The sequence below is a fragment of the Papaver somniferum genome, chromosome 8 (assembly GCF_003573695.1).
Source record: "Papaver somniferum cultivar HN1 chromosome 8, ASM357369v1, whole genome shotgun sequence".
Taxonomy (NCBI): Eukaryota; Viridiplantae; Streptophyta; class Magnoliopsida; order Ranunculales; family Papaveraceae; genus Papaver; species Papaver somniferum.
In genome coordinates this window covers 153,158,511-153,170,805 of record NC_039365.1, presented here as the reverse complement: position 1 = coordinate 153,170,805, position 12,295 = coordinate 153,158,511, and the positions used below count along the sequence as shown (strand labels likewise).

General features: G+C 36.0%; 2 protein-coding genes across 2 annotated transcripts; both read left to right on the top strand.

The window, feature by feature from the left end:
* Window positions 1-2,654: 2,654 nt before the first annotated feature.
* Window positions 2,655-4,086, top strand: LOC113304645 (probable E3 ubiquitin-protein ligase RNF217). Its single transcript, XM_026553786.1, has 3 exons — window positions 2,655-2,883; window positions 2,967-3,647; window positions 3,752-4,086. Exons 2-3 carry the CDS (start codon window positions 2,986-2,988, stop codon window positions 3,882-3,884), a joined length of 795 nt encoding a protein of 264 aa, XP_026409571.1. The 5' UTR covers window positions 2,655-2,883; window positions 2,967-2,985; the 3' UTR covers window positions 3,885-4,086.
* A 1,574-nt stretch (window positions 4,087-5,660) lies between these two features.
* On the top strand, window positions 5,661-6,510 carry LOC113306232. Its single transcript, XM_026555192.1, has 3 exons — window positions 5,661-5,894; window positions 6,008-6,240; window positions 6,480-6,510. The coding sequence occupies exons 1-3, from the start codon at window positions 5,661-5,663 to the stop codon at window positions 6,508-6,510; spliced, it is 498 nt and encodes a 165-aa protein (XP_026410977.1).
* The last annotated feature ends 5,785 nt before the right edge of the window (window positions 6,511-12,295 follow it).

The following is a 12,295-nucleotide window of genomic DNA, read 5'->3' as shown; positions in this document are numbered from 1 at the left end:
TTGATTTGGTGTAGTGCACCGAGAATCCAACAAAAAAATCCATTAAAACAAATAGCAAAAACTCGAAATAAGAAGATAAAAGAGACAAATGAACTAAACAATATAAATCTTTTTATTTTATTTTATTGATACGACATAGCTAGGCCCACCCCTGAGCAGACCTATCAAGGTGGACTAGCCCCACTGCTAATCCAACCACCACCCCATCAACAAGATCCAATCTCATCTCTATCCACAAAGGAAATTGGTGAAAATGAAAATTACAACCTTCCCTAGTGGGAAGCGAATCCCTTGTCTCCCGCCCGTACTATAGATGAAAGGGAATGCCTTAAAGGAGGAGTTCCGACAGCAAAGGCGAGCATCGCCAACAAAATGACGAATATAATACCCAAAGGGTGGCAGGGGCAAATTATAGAAGTTAATTACCCCTTCTCTAAATCAAAAATGGTTCGACAGGTTTAAGTGTAGAAGTGTATCGTTATCATGTATTGTATTTAACCCTATGAAAGATGTATGACTTTTACAATTCAATGAAATGTACCTATGAAATCAGAAATTATTAAAAAAAACAGTCTAAGTCGTCAATATTAGAGATGTATGAAAAAACGACTCTCATTTAATATGAAAGGGTCGTCCGTATATAGTGATGCTTAACTGACGACTCTTAGAATGATAGCTACAGAGAGTAAAAGGTTTTTTAGTCGTTCGGTTCTAAATATATAGAGTTAACGACTCTATATGACCTAAAAGATGGAGTCGTCATCTTTTAGGAACCTCATTGACGATTTTTCATAACTGAACAATGGACTCGTTTATTTTGGTGCCAATTCATTGACGACTCTAAACGGTCGTTAGTTAATTATACTCACGACCTAACGACCCTCACACTGAGTTGTTGCATAGTGACCATGAATCGACCACTTGGAGCACCATTCATGCGATTTGAAGAGTATAGGAAGTTTACCTGATTGTTTAGAGCTTGGGGTTCCTCATTTTGAGTGTTGGTTCCTTCATTTTGAGCAATGAGATCTTCATTTGCACCATTGTTCATAGCTTCCTCTATCAACATCTCCTCATCAAACATCCAATCCATATGATTAGTTGAGACAATCTTGCCATCAACGCAATCATTGTTGTTGTTTGAAGCTTCACCAACATCATTTCCTCCACTAGAATCACTCATTTCAAATAACCCTAAAATTTTCCCCAAAACTCAACTTCTTCTTCTCCCCAACACAAAAACACATTTTTTCTTTTATCAAATTTTTATCCCTAAATCTGATTTTAATCTACCCAAATTAATTAACAACTAATCAACACTCAATTAACACTAATAATCCAGGGTAGTTTAGCCATTTCTTAAAAAGTGGGATAAGGGATAACTTCCAATTACTATTTCATGACCTTTTTGTCCTGTAGCTAGGGGTCCCCAATTACTATTTCAGGACCCCCAATTCAGCCCTGGTTTGGAAGGGGCATTGCCGAGTATTCTTCTAATAAAGTTAGTACTAGGTACTAGTTTGTTTGTTTGTGTCCATCATATTTATCTTTCTATTAACTTAACATGCAGATCAAAAATCGTTAAGAAAAAAAAATATTTGTTAACGATTCTAACCTCTAAAAAAAATTACAGCAAGGATCGTTTTCTCCGCCACCCTAATGGTTAACGATTTTTGATGAAATTTACATGCATCCGCAAAATCGTTAAGAAATAAAACTTATTGATTAACGACTCAATTTTTGAGAATCCTATTTTCCGATTCAAACCCTAATTTTTTAGTAGAACATCAAATTAAACACAAACCCAAGTTACAGTTGGGGGTTTTAGTTAACATACCTTCTGATTGGAACCATTTCTTTCACCGACTGATTTGATTTTTTGCTCAGTCTCTGATGCTCCTTCGCTGCATTAACTGCATCTACCAGATTAGGTGTTTGATTTGCCTTTCTATTGGTCTTCTTTGTACGATCCATGTTTGTAGAAGAAGTTAATCGTTAATCGTCGATTAAAATTAATCGACAATTACGCGAAGAATCGGTTGAAAAAAAAATTCTCCTACGAATCGTTAATGGAGAAGATGAAGGTGCAGAGAGAGGGGAAGGGGGAGAAGAAGAATAGTTTTGTTTTGAAAAGAGAATGGGGGCCTCACTCGATTAGTATTAGGATTTTAGGTTTAGTTATTAGAGAAGGATAAAATAGATATTTCACCCTCATTTTGGGAAGCCTCATATATTTTTTGGTGTGGGTATCATGGCCCCCAATTAGTTTCCGTGGCACCAAATTCAGCCCTTAGTGCATTTATTTTCTTAAAGTGAAATTACTAGTCACATTCCCTACTCATTTCATGTAACGATCCAAAAAGGAGTTACCAAGAAGGAGAGAATTCAGGACAATAAGATTTTCCGCACGCTAACCCGCCTACTGATTCATAAAACCACGGCACCATTTTTCGAAAGCCAATAACATTTATTGGATCCAAACAAAGTAACCAACTGAACTTGAAACACTTCTCTTTTGAGTAGGTGATGCTAACTCCTACTCGCATGACCCACAAAGTTCTTTTAAAAGAGAGTTGAAACTCGAAACTTCCTGTAACTTTCCTTTCTTCCCATAAATAGAGGTTGGACACTCGATGAAGCATATAGTAAAATTAGTAACTGAAAGAGAAAGATGACCTGATATTCCACTATAATGTTAACAATTAATGTTCACCTAACCATCATCAATCAAATTTTATCTCTCTGTATTATCAAGTTTACTTGAAAGTAACGTACACCTTCATGGTTTCAGGCCAAAGTTGCAGAAAAAAAAAATACTACTGATAAGCTGATGTCGCCATGATTGGATGATCGGTCTTAGAGGAAGAGAATTACTGTGCAAATGTAAGTCGAATATTGCATTAACGATTTTGGTTTGATTTCTTTGGTTTAATGTGATTAAGTAATTAAATTTATTTTCCACACAGAAATCTTCTTCAAGATAAAATGGAGGAAATTCAACTGCAAGAACTCGAAATCTCTACTACTTCCGGTAATGGTCCCAATTGTTTCACTTGCGAAATTTGTGTACAGATAGTTCCGGTGAACAGGCAATTCAAGAGCATGGAGATGATTGGATGCTTGCATCCTTACTGTACTGATTGTGTCGCAATATATATTCAAGAAAAGGTAATCGAATACAACATGTCTGAGATAAAGTGCGCTAATCCCGACTGCAATGTTATATTGGACGCTTCTTTGTGCCAATCTGCCCTCCCTAACGGAGTCTTTGAGAAGTGGTGCCGTGTTCTTTGTGAATCAGCAGTACTTTTGGATTCATCGAAAGGCGGGATAGCGTACGGACGATCTTATTGTCCTTCTCGAGATTGTTCTGAGTTGATCTTAAACGAGTGTGTTAGAGCTTCAGCCTCAACTAGCTCCAACAACATTACTGCATCAAACTGCCCGAACTGCAAAAACCTCTTCTGTTTTCATTGTATGGTTCCATGGACGGAGAATCATAGATGTAGAAGACATGAAACGGTAATTGATATTGATAGTAACGATGTTTTGTTCATGGAGATGGTTAAGCGCAGGGGATTGGTACGATGTCCAAATTGCTTCCGTTTTGTTGAACATAAAGGAGGTTGTGCTCTCATCAAATGCAGGTATACATATTTTTGTTGCTGCTCCATGATTTGTTTAAGCTTGTCGGAGCCGTCAATGATTTAGAGAACGCGTAATTAATTAACTTGTGTAATTTTTATCTCAGGTGTCAAACCAGATTTTGCTACAACTGTGGAAGGACGAGATGTGTATGCAAGTGCGACTGGTGCGGGTGGTTGTTGGATATTTTTCAGATATTACTCGTCATCTTGTTACTCTATTTCATAATCTACAAATGATCTCTGTCATTACAATTTAGGAAATGTGAATTGTTCAGAATGTTTATTGGCAAATCTAATCCAGTGTCTGAGAAGCAATAGGCAAATAAACACTTGTAATTACACTAGAAATGATAGAGCTTACATTTACACTTGTATGGCACAAATCATTACTCTTATCATATGCAATATTGGACTTACATTCGCATAATAATTCTCTTCCTCTTAAGACCGATCATCCAATCAGGAAGACATAAGCTTATCAGTGTTATGTAAATCATGCAACAACCTTGGTAGTAATGATTCTTTGCAACTTCGACCAGATTAACGCAATCCTCTTTGCACCTAGGCCCGACTCCCTTCAGCTTGTGCCATGGGTAGGCAGCCAGTTGCCCACCCAGCCCAGCTGCCTCCTGCAAGCCTATATTTTGTTTGCCCACCCCAGAAATTAGGTTTGTATATGATTCATGTGAACTGCTAAAGTCTAATCAGTTTCCGTCTGCATAGATTTCGTTTCTAGCAAGGGGTTTTTACTTCTACCTCCAAAGGTATTCTAATTTTTTCTTTTTCGATCACTTAGAGCAAGTCTTATGGTGGAATTCATCCATCTTCCACGCCACCTCAGCATTTGGAACTGTGGATGGAAGCGCAAGTGTAATGGTGGAATAGTAGAAACGTTACTCTTAATGGAGCTAAAAAACGCAATTAACAATGAAGCTAAAAAAACGTAATTAAGAATGGAACTTTTTTTTCAGCCGTTAGATTTCAACAACTCATTTTAAATCTACGGATAAAAAAAAAAACGCAATTCTTAATGGAGCTAAAAAACGCAATTAAGAATGAAGTTTTTTTTTCAGCCGTTAGATTTCAACAACTCATTTTAAATCTATGGATAAAAAAACGCAATTCTTAATTGCGTTTTTTTTAGCTCAATTCTTAATTGCGTTTAACGCTATTTTTATTGGTGTTTAGATGGATTCCACGGACCCTTCCATCAAACCATGGAACCTTGCTTGGATTTTCTGTGAAAAACCCTAACTTGGAAGCCAATAGACTTGACATTCCATGAATTTTCCACACTTGGAATAGGTTGGATTCCACCATAAGACTTACTCTTAATTTATGTATCTTTTCTTACTAGTTGATTAGATTTGGGTTTACTATGATGGTGGGTTTCTGATTTTTCTGTCAGATTCAGAAAAATTGATCAATTTTAAAGGAAAAAGCATTTTTACGAACAACCAGTGTATGTCATTGCTTGGTTTTGCTGTGGTAAAAAAATTAAGTTGATTTTTACTTGAAGTTGTCTATCAATTCGAAATAATAGATTCCGATTTCAATTTTAGTAGCTTAAGGGAAGAAATTTGTGCATCCAGTTGGTTTTATCAGTTGTTACTCTTTCTTTAAAACTTGTTTATGAGTGTTCTAGGTTGCATAGAACAAAACACAGTTTGTTGCCCTAAGGTTAGGAGGGTAAGAATCGAACATGCTGCTAGCCATCCATGCCTAATAGTCCACGGAAAACTCTTATTAATGCAGGCCTTGATAGCACAGCTAGAATGTGACCCGAACTCTGATAATTTTGTTATATTTGACTTGCAGGCTCCCAGCATAATTTTGTTTTTTCAATGGTAAATTTCTCGTTTTATATGGAATGTACGTTGCAGTTTACTTCTATTCTTTTTACTATAAGTAATATGATTAATCAAGTTCTTTTCCACATTTGTCCTCTATTCCTTTTACTTAGTAATGTGATTAATCAAGTTCTTTTCCACAAAATTTCGTCTTCAAAATAGAATGGAGGAAATTCAACTGCAAGAACTCGAAAGCTCTACTACTTCCTCTAATGGTCGTAGCAATATTTTCACCTGTGAAATCTGTGTGGAAATAGTTCCAGTGGACAGGCAATTCAAGAGCATGGAGATGAGTAGATGCTTGCATCCGTATTGTACTGCAACATCATGCTGGACGTTTCCTTATGCCAATCTGCTCTCCCTAATGGAGTCTTCGAAAAGTGGTGCCGTGTTCTTGGTAATCACTAGTACTTCCGGATTCATCTAAAGGCGGGGTAGCACACGGAAGATCTTATTGTCCTTATCGAGATTGTTCTGAGTTGATTTTAAACGAGTGCGTTAGAATTTCAGCCTCAACGAATAGTAATAGTACCTCCAACAAAATTACTAAATCAAACTGTCCCAATTGCAAAAAGCTCTTCTGTTTCGGAAAATCATCAATGTAGAAGACATGAAAGTATAATTGATATTGATAGTAACGATGTTTTGTTCATGGAGATGGTTAAGGACAAGAGATTGGTGCGATGTCCAAATTGCTTCCGATATGTTGAGCGTAACGGGGGTTGTTCTTCCGTCAAATGCAGGTATATACTTTTTTTTTCTTCTTATTCCAGCTACTTTCTCCACCGTGATTTGTTTAAGCCTGTCAGAGCCATTAATGTTTTAGAGAACGGGTAACTGAGCTTTGTAATTTTTATTTCAGGTGTCAAACCAGATTTTGCTACTACCGTGGAAGGACGAGTTGTGTATGCAAGTGCAACTGGTTCCATTGTCTGTGTCGTTTGTTTATGCTATTACTAATGATTTTGATTTACTATTGCAGTATAAAAAAGGGCCCTTTATGGGAAACGTGAGGGAGACGGGATGTATATATATATATAGCAAAGTTGTTACAATTTATGAAACGCAAATCCTTATGCTCCCTCGGTTTTAAAAAATAGTCAGGTTTTCTTTTTTGGGTATGTCAAAAAAAGTAGGCTTGTTTCCATATGTGGAAAGTCAAATGTTATGATTTTACTACTATACTCATAAAGGGACCATTTCTCTCTTTCCATTTTCTCTCCTAATACAAAAAGGGGACCACTTCTCTCTCCTCTTACTCTAATAACAAATGAGTGGGAACCAAAGTATAGATTAGGAAAAAAACATGGAAAAGTGGCTTCAATGATTAGTCTTCTTAATTTTTGTGAAAACCAAACAAGCTTATTTTTTAGAAACGGAGGGAGTAAATGTTGTTACATAGGCTTTCTCCTCTCTCAGAATGTTTAAGGGTTTTGTTCAGGGTTTAAAATACTCCCTCTGTCCCAAATTAATTGAGCTATTTGGTTTTAAATTTTGTCCCATGAATAATTGAGCTATTTCATTAATCAAGGGTATATCTCTAAAACTACCATTTTAATTGATTAATTGTTACTATAAAATATATATATAATTTGATAGTCATGTTTATTTTCGTTATGTAAATGTTTTAAAATGTTTTTCAACGGTATAAAGTTTACGAAAAACCGTGGTATAGTCTAAGAGATAAATCATCTCTAAGTTTTACTAGTTATTATCCACAAGGGTATAATTGTAAAAAATATTTAAATATACTACATTTTCCTCCTTGCCTTAAGAATTGTGCAAACTACAACTAGTTCAATTAATTTGGGACGGAGGGAGTAGTAACAATGCATAATGTTATCTTCGTTGTTTAGCTGGATTGAAACCTCGAGAATGGTCGCAGTGGTTGTCATCGTCTGAGTGGCGGTATAATACCACTTATCACTCAGCAATCAAAATGACTCCTTTCCAAGCTTTATATGGTCGGCCTCCACCAACAATATCTGCTTATCTACCAGGTTCCACAAGTATTCATGATGTTGATGCTAGTTTACGAGCTCGAGACCGCACTCTCCAAATTTTGAAGATCCATCTACAAGATGCTCAAACTCAAATGAAGAATTATACCGATGCCCATCACATGGAGCGAATCTCCGCTTGCAGCCGTATCGTCAGCGGAAAATGGGTCAATTGTCCAAATATTTTTAAAACATGGTTTTAATGGATGAGTAAAAATTAGTTTGAGCGAAATGGACACCAAAAAAATAGCAAGAATGAAACTAGATTCATCCTAGCTTAAACTTAAAAAAGAGCGAGGATGAAACTGGATGAATCCTGATGTAAATTAAAAATAAGAAAAAGTATTTGAAAATGTGTAGGATGAAACTGTTTACATCTTGGTTATTTCTTAATTTTCATCCATTTGAACAGTATCAAATTTTACATGTCTTTTTTACCCAGGAATTGTCGTTATTGGGTTAATTGACCAATTTGGTGTATCGTCAGACCGCGGTAGCTAATCAGACATTTTCCAATCTTTCACCTCGTTATTACGGACCTTTTCGTATACTTCAGAAAACTGGAACGGTTGCATGTAAGTTAGACTTTCCATCTACATGTCGAATTCATCCAGTCTTTCATGTATCTTCATTACAGTTGAAATTGGGTTCTACTGCTGCTGTTGATGAGAACCTTCCACCTACTGTGGATTATTGTGAATTGAAGCCGGAGGCCATTTTAGATCGTCAAATGTACAAAAGTGCAACTAAGCAGAAACTCGCTGGCTCATTAAGTGGAAAGATCATTCTCAAGAGAAGGCGACTTGGGAGGAGGATGATAATTTTCTTCTTTGATTTCCAGATTTTGAGGATTGAGGAAAAGCCGTGTTTGTAGGAGGATGGGATTTTGGGATACGACACCATTTACTACTGAGTTACTCTTGTTTCTTCAGTGATTTCCTTAACTGAGTCATATTAGTTTCTTAAGTGATTTCCATATTAAAGTGTTGTCCAATTTAGAGTTATTATTTGTTTTAGAAGTCAGTAGAGTTATATATCCTGGCATTTAGGGGCGACCCCCAAATAATTAGGGGCGACACAAAAAGACAAAAAAGGTCGCCCAAACGTAAATCTAAGCTACCCTTTATTTTCGATTTTTCGAAATGGCCAATATGCCCTTATACAATCGGTAGCAAACATAAAATCGGTAGTTACACAATAATCGGTAGGTAGATATGTAGTAAGTTGTTCCCGATTAAAGTGTGGATATTTCGGCTAATATGCCCTTTTATAATCGGTAGATAATCTAACTTATAAACTTACCGAGTATAAGTAGCCCCAGATTCAATCTTGGCCAAATTCCATAGGTTTTGAGAGTACACCGCCAACCATAACCATTTGGTTAGTGTTTTGGATGTAGCCTTAATCGGACGATAAATAGATTACCAAACCTCCCGATTATAGGTTGCCCCAAAATGAGTTTTTACTATAATCCTTCATTTGGTGAATTTTGAAATATGCCATAATCGGTAGATAATGTAACTTACAACACTACCGATTATAAGTAGCCCCAGATTCAACCTTTGCCAAATTCCATAGGTTATGAGGGTACAGAGCCAACCATAACCAATTGGTTCCTGTTTTGGATGTAGCCATAATCGGAAGTCACATAGGTTACACAACCTCCCGATTATAGGTTGCCCCAAAATGAGTTTTTTTTATAATCCTTCATTTGGTGAATTTTGAAATCTTCCATAAGCGGTAGATAATGTAACTTACAACCCTACCAATTATAAGGAGCCTCATATTCAACCTTTGCCAAATTCCATTGGTTATGAGGGTACAGATCCAACCATAACCAATTGGTTCCTGTTTTGGATGTAGCCATAATCGGAAGTCACATAGGTTACGCAACCTCACGATTATAGGTTTCCCCAAAATGAGTTTTTTCTATAATCCTTCATTTGGTGAATTTTGAAATCTGTCATAATTAGTAGATAATGTAACTTACAACCCTACCGATTATAAGGATCCCCAAATTCAACCTTTGCCAAATTTCATAGGTTATGAGGGTACAGAGCCAACCATAACCAATTGGTTCCTGTTTTGGATGTAGCCATAATCGGAAGTCACATAGGTTACAAAACCTCCCGATTATAGGTTGCCCCAGATTCAAATTTAGAAATCTACTATAATCGGTAGATATTCTAACTTTCATACTACCGATTATCGTCAAAATAGCTGTTACGGTTGAAACCAAATATATGAAATAGCTGTTGCAGTTTTTTGGAAAAAGAAAAAAGAGTCGTTGCTCCCAAAACCTATATAAAGAAACTCAAATCTATCAAACCATTTGCACCAAACTCATTCCTCTCTTCAGTTCTAAGTTTGAAAACAAAAACATGGATATTTCTTTTGCTGAAGAAGAAGATTGTGCTATTTATAGAGCGTAGATTGTGGTAACTACTCATGATCGTGTTCACAAGCTCCACAAATCAGAATCCGAAGAGCAGCTATGGAACCGTATCTTAATGGTATTTGAGGCGCTAGATGGTAATCGAATTCGAAGATCATCCAATCATATTAAGATGAGAAATAATGCGCTCGATAAGGAGATTGACAAACTTGAAGATGAGAAACGATTTTTTAAGGACGTTTTTCCTTGGTGGACGTATGAAAAACAAGTAAGTATTTTGTAACTCCGGCTCACATAAACATTGGTTAGTACTAACTTGTTACTCATTCGTAATTTCAGAGAAATCTTGCTGATCGCTGGTATCTGGACCTCTACGGGAAATGGTTTGAACATGAAGGATGTTACAAAATCAAGAGGGACAATTTCTGTGGTCACTGGAAGTTATGCTCTTTTTAAATACTTTTATTGGTCAATTTAGGAGTATGGATTTAGGTGCTTTTAACGTGATTTTAACGTTAATTTCTTTTTGAACTTTATGTAATTCATGTAATCGGAAGCATATGAATATAAAAACATTGTCGATTATTTACAACCGGTAGTTTATTTGGTTAAACAAGCAACCGATTACCATAATCGGTTATTTCATGAGTTAACTTTCTTTCCGATTATGGTGTTGTTTTGATACAGAAAACAACACCTTGTTAACATGGAATAATCGGAGGCACAATATAAACTACACCTACCGATTATGGTAATCGGTACTCAATGAGACTCTCTAACTAGTTCATTTGAACTAGTTATGGTGAAGAAGAACATGGTTGATATGAAATGCTCATATGGCTAACCTTTTGGTTAACTATTGTTGAACCAACAAGTGCATACGTTTGTCAGAATCAGAAGATTTCTAATTTAGTTGTTCCTCCGATTATTCTGTGTGAAGAAAACTTTGTTTTCTGTATCCAAACAACACCATAATCGGAAGCCAAGAGGTACATTTATTGTCCGATTATGGTGTTGTTTGGATACAGAAAACAAAATTTTCTTCACACAGAATAATTGGAGAAACAATATAAATTAGACCTACCGATTCCCATAATCGGAAGGCAAGGGGTACATTTACTTTCCGATTATGGTGTTGTTTGGATACAGAAAACAAAGTTTTCTTCACACAGAATAATCTGAGGAACAACTAAATTAGAAATCTTCTGATTCTGACAAAATATTTTGCAAAAACTCCAGAATCGGTAGATTCATAATATACAAAGCTCCCGATTCTGACCAAAAATTGCAAAATCCCCAGAATTGGAAGCTTTATATATAAACTTAGGTTACAAAACCTTCCGATTATAGGTTGCTCCAAGATGAGATTTTTCTTAAATCCTTCATTTGGTGAATTTTGAAATCTGCGATAATCGGTAGATAATATAACTTGTAAACCTACCGATTATATAGTAGCCCCGGATTCAACCTTTACCAAATTCCATAGGTTTTGAGGGTACAGAGCCAACCATAACCATTTGGTTTGTATTATGGATGCAGCCATATTCGGAAGTCAAATAGGTTACAAAACCTTCCGATTATAGGTTGCCCCAAAGTGAGATTTTTCTTAAAGGGTTATTTGGTTTTTGGTACTCATGTTTTGACCAAAACTAGGGTTTGGTCTAACATTTGTCCAGCCTTTGTGTTTGGTCTAAAGACCAACGTTGACTTGGTTAAGCTTTGACTTCTGTTTAGTAATTACTAAAGAAAAAAATATTATTAAGTTAACCCGTTAACGGTTCTGTGTACACGTGATTAACTTAACCCGTATCAATCAAATTGTAGAACCCTTAACCAACCGTCTCCCACACCGGCACTATCATCACTGGCGACACCAATTTCTCCCACAAATCATGTTTTTAATCTATTTTTTCACCCGTGTATTCCTTAATGACGATGGTTGATGACAATTGAGGGTTTATGATGGAAGAATTTGAGGATAATCATCATGTTAACAGGAGGATATAAAGGAGTCACATAAAAAGTTCAACAGAAAACCTAAAAATTTGGATTTAAAGGATTTTGTAATCGGATTTTTTGGTATGGATTTGATTGACCCAATGAAAATGGCGGAAAAAACATTTTACCTTTATCAGAGACCGTATTGATCATCAATTAATGATATCTGCAATTTCTTCTTTAAATTTTTACAAACTCTTATCTCAACCATTTATAACAATTAACAGATCAGACCCATTCTTCGATTCCATCTCAATCTTCAATTACATGCACCAATTATCAAAAGCAACCAAAGTTATCATCTGTGGCTTACACACAGCAACCCATCTCGAACCCAAACTCGTTACAGATTTCAATTTTTCTGTTCACTGATTCATCATCTCTGCTCAAAATATTTAATCGACT

What these genes read in the sequence shown, in the direction of transcription:
- LOC113304645 (XM_026553786.1), top strand. Translation starts at nt 2,986, where the DNA reads ATGGAGGAAATTCAACTGCAAGAACTCGAAATCTCTACTACTTCCGGT. An exon ending in TGTGCTCTCATCAAATGCAG is followed by an intron (nt 3,648 to 3,751) that starts GTATACATATTT and finishes TTTTTATCTCAG; the next exon opens with GTGTCAAACCAGATTTTGCT.
- LOC113306232 (XM_026555192.1), top strand. Translation starts at nt 5,661, where the DNA reads ATGGAGGAAATTCAACTGCAAGAACTCGAAAGCTCTACTACTTCCTCT. An exon ending in AAAGTGGTGCCGTGTTCTTG is followed by an intron (nt 5,895 to 6,007) that starts GTAATCACTAGT and finishes TTAGAATTTCAG; the next exon opens with CCTCAACGAATAGTAATAGT. An exon ending in TGTTCTTCCGTCAAATGCAG is followed by an intron (nt 6,241 to 6,479) that starts GTATATACTTTT and finishes TTACTATTGCAG; the next exon opens with TATAAAAAAGGGCCCTTTAT.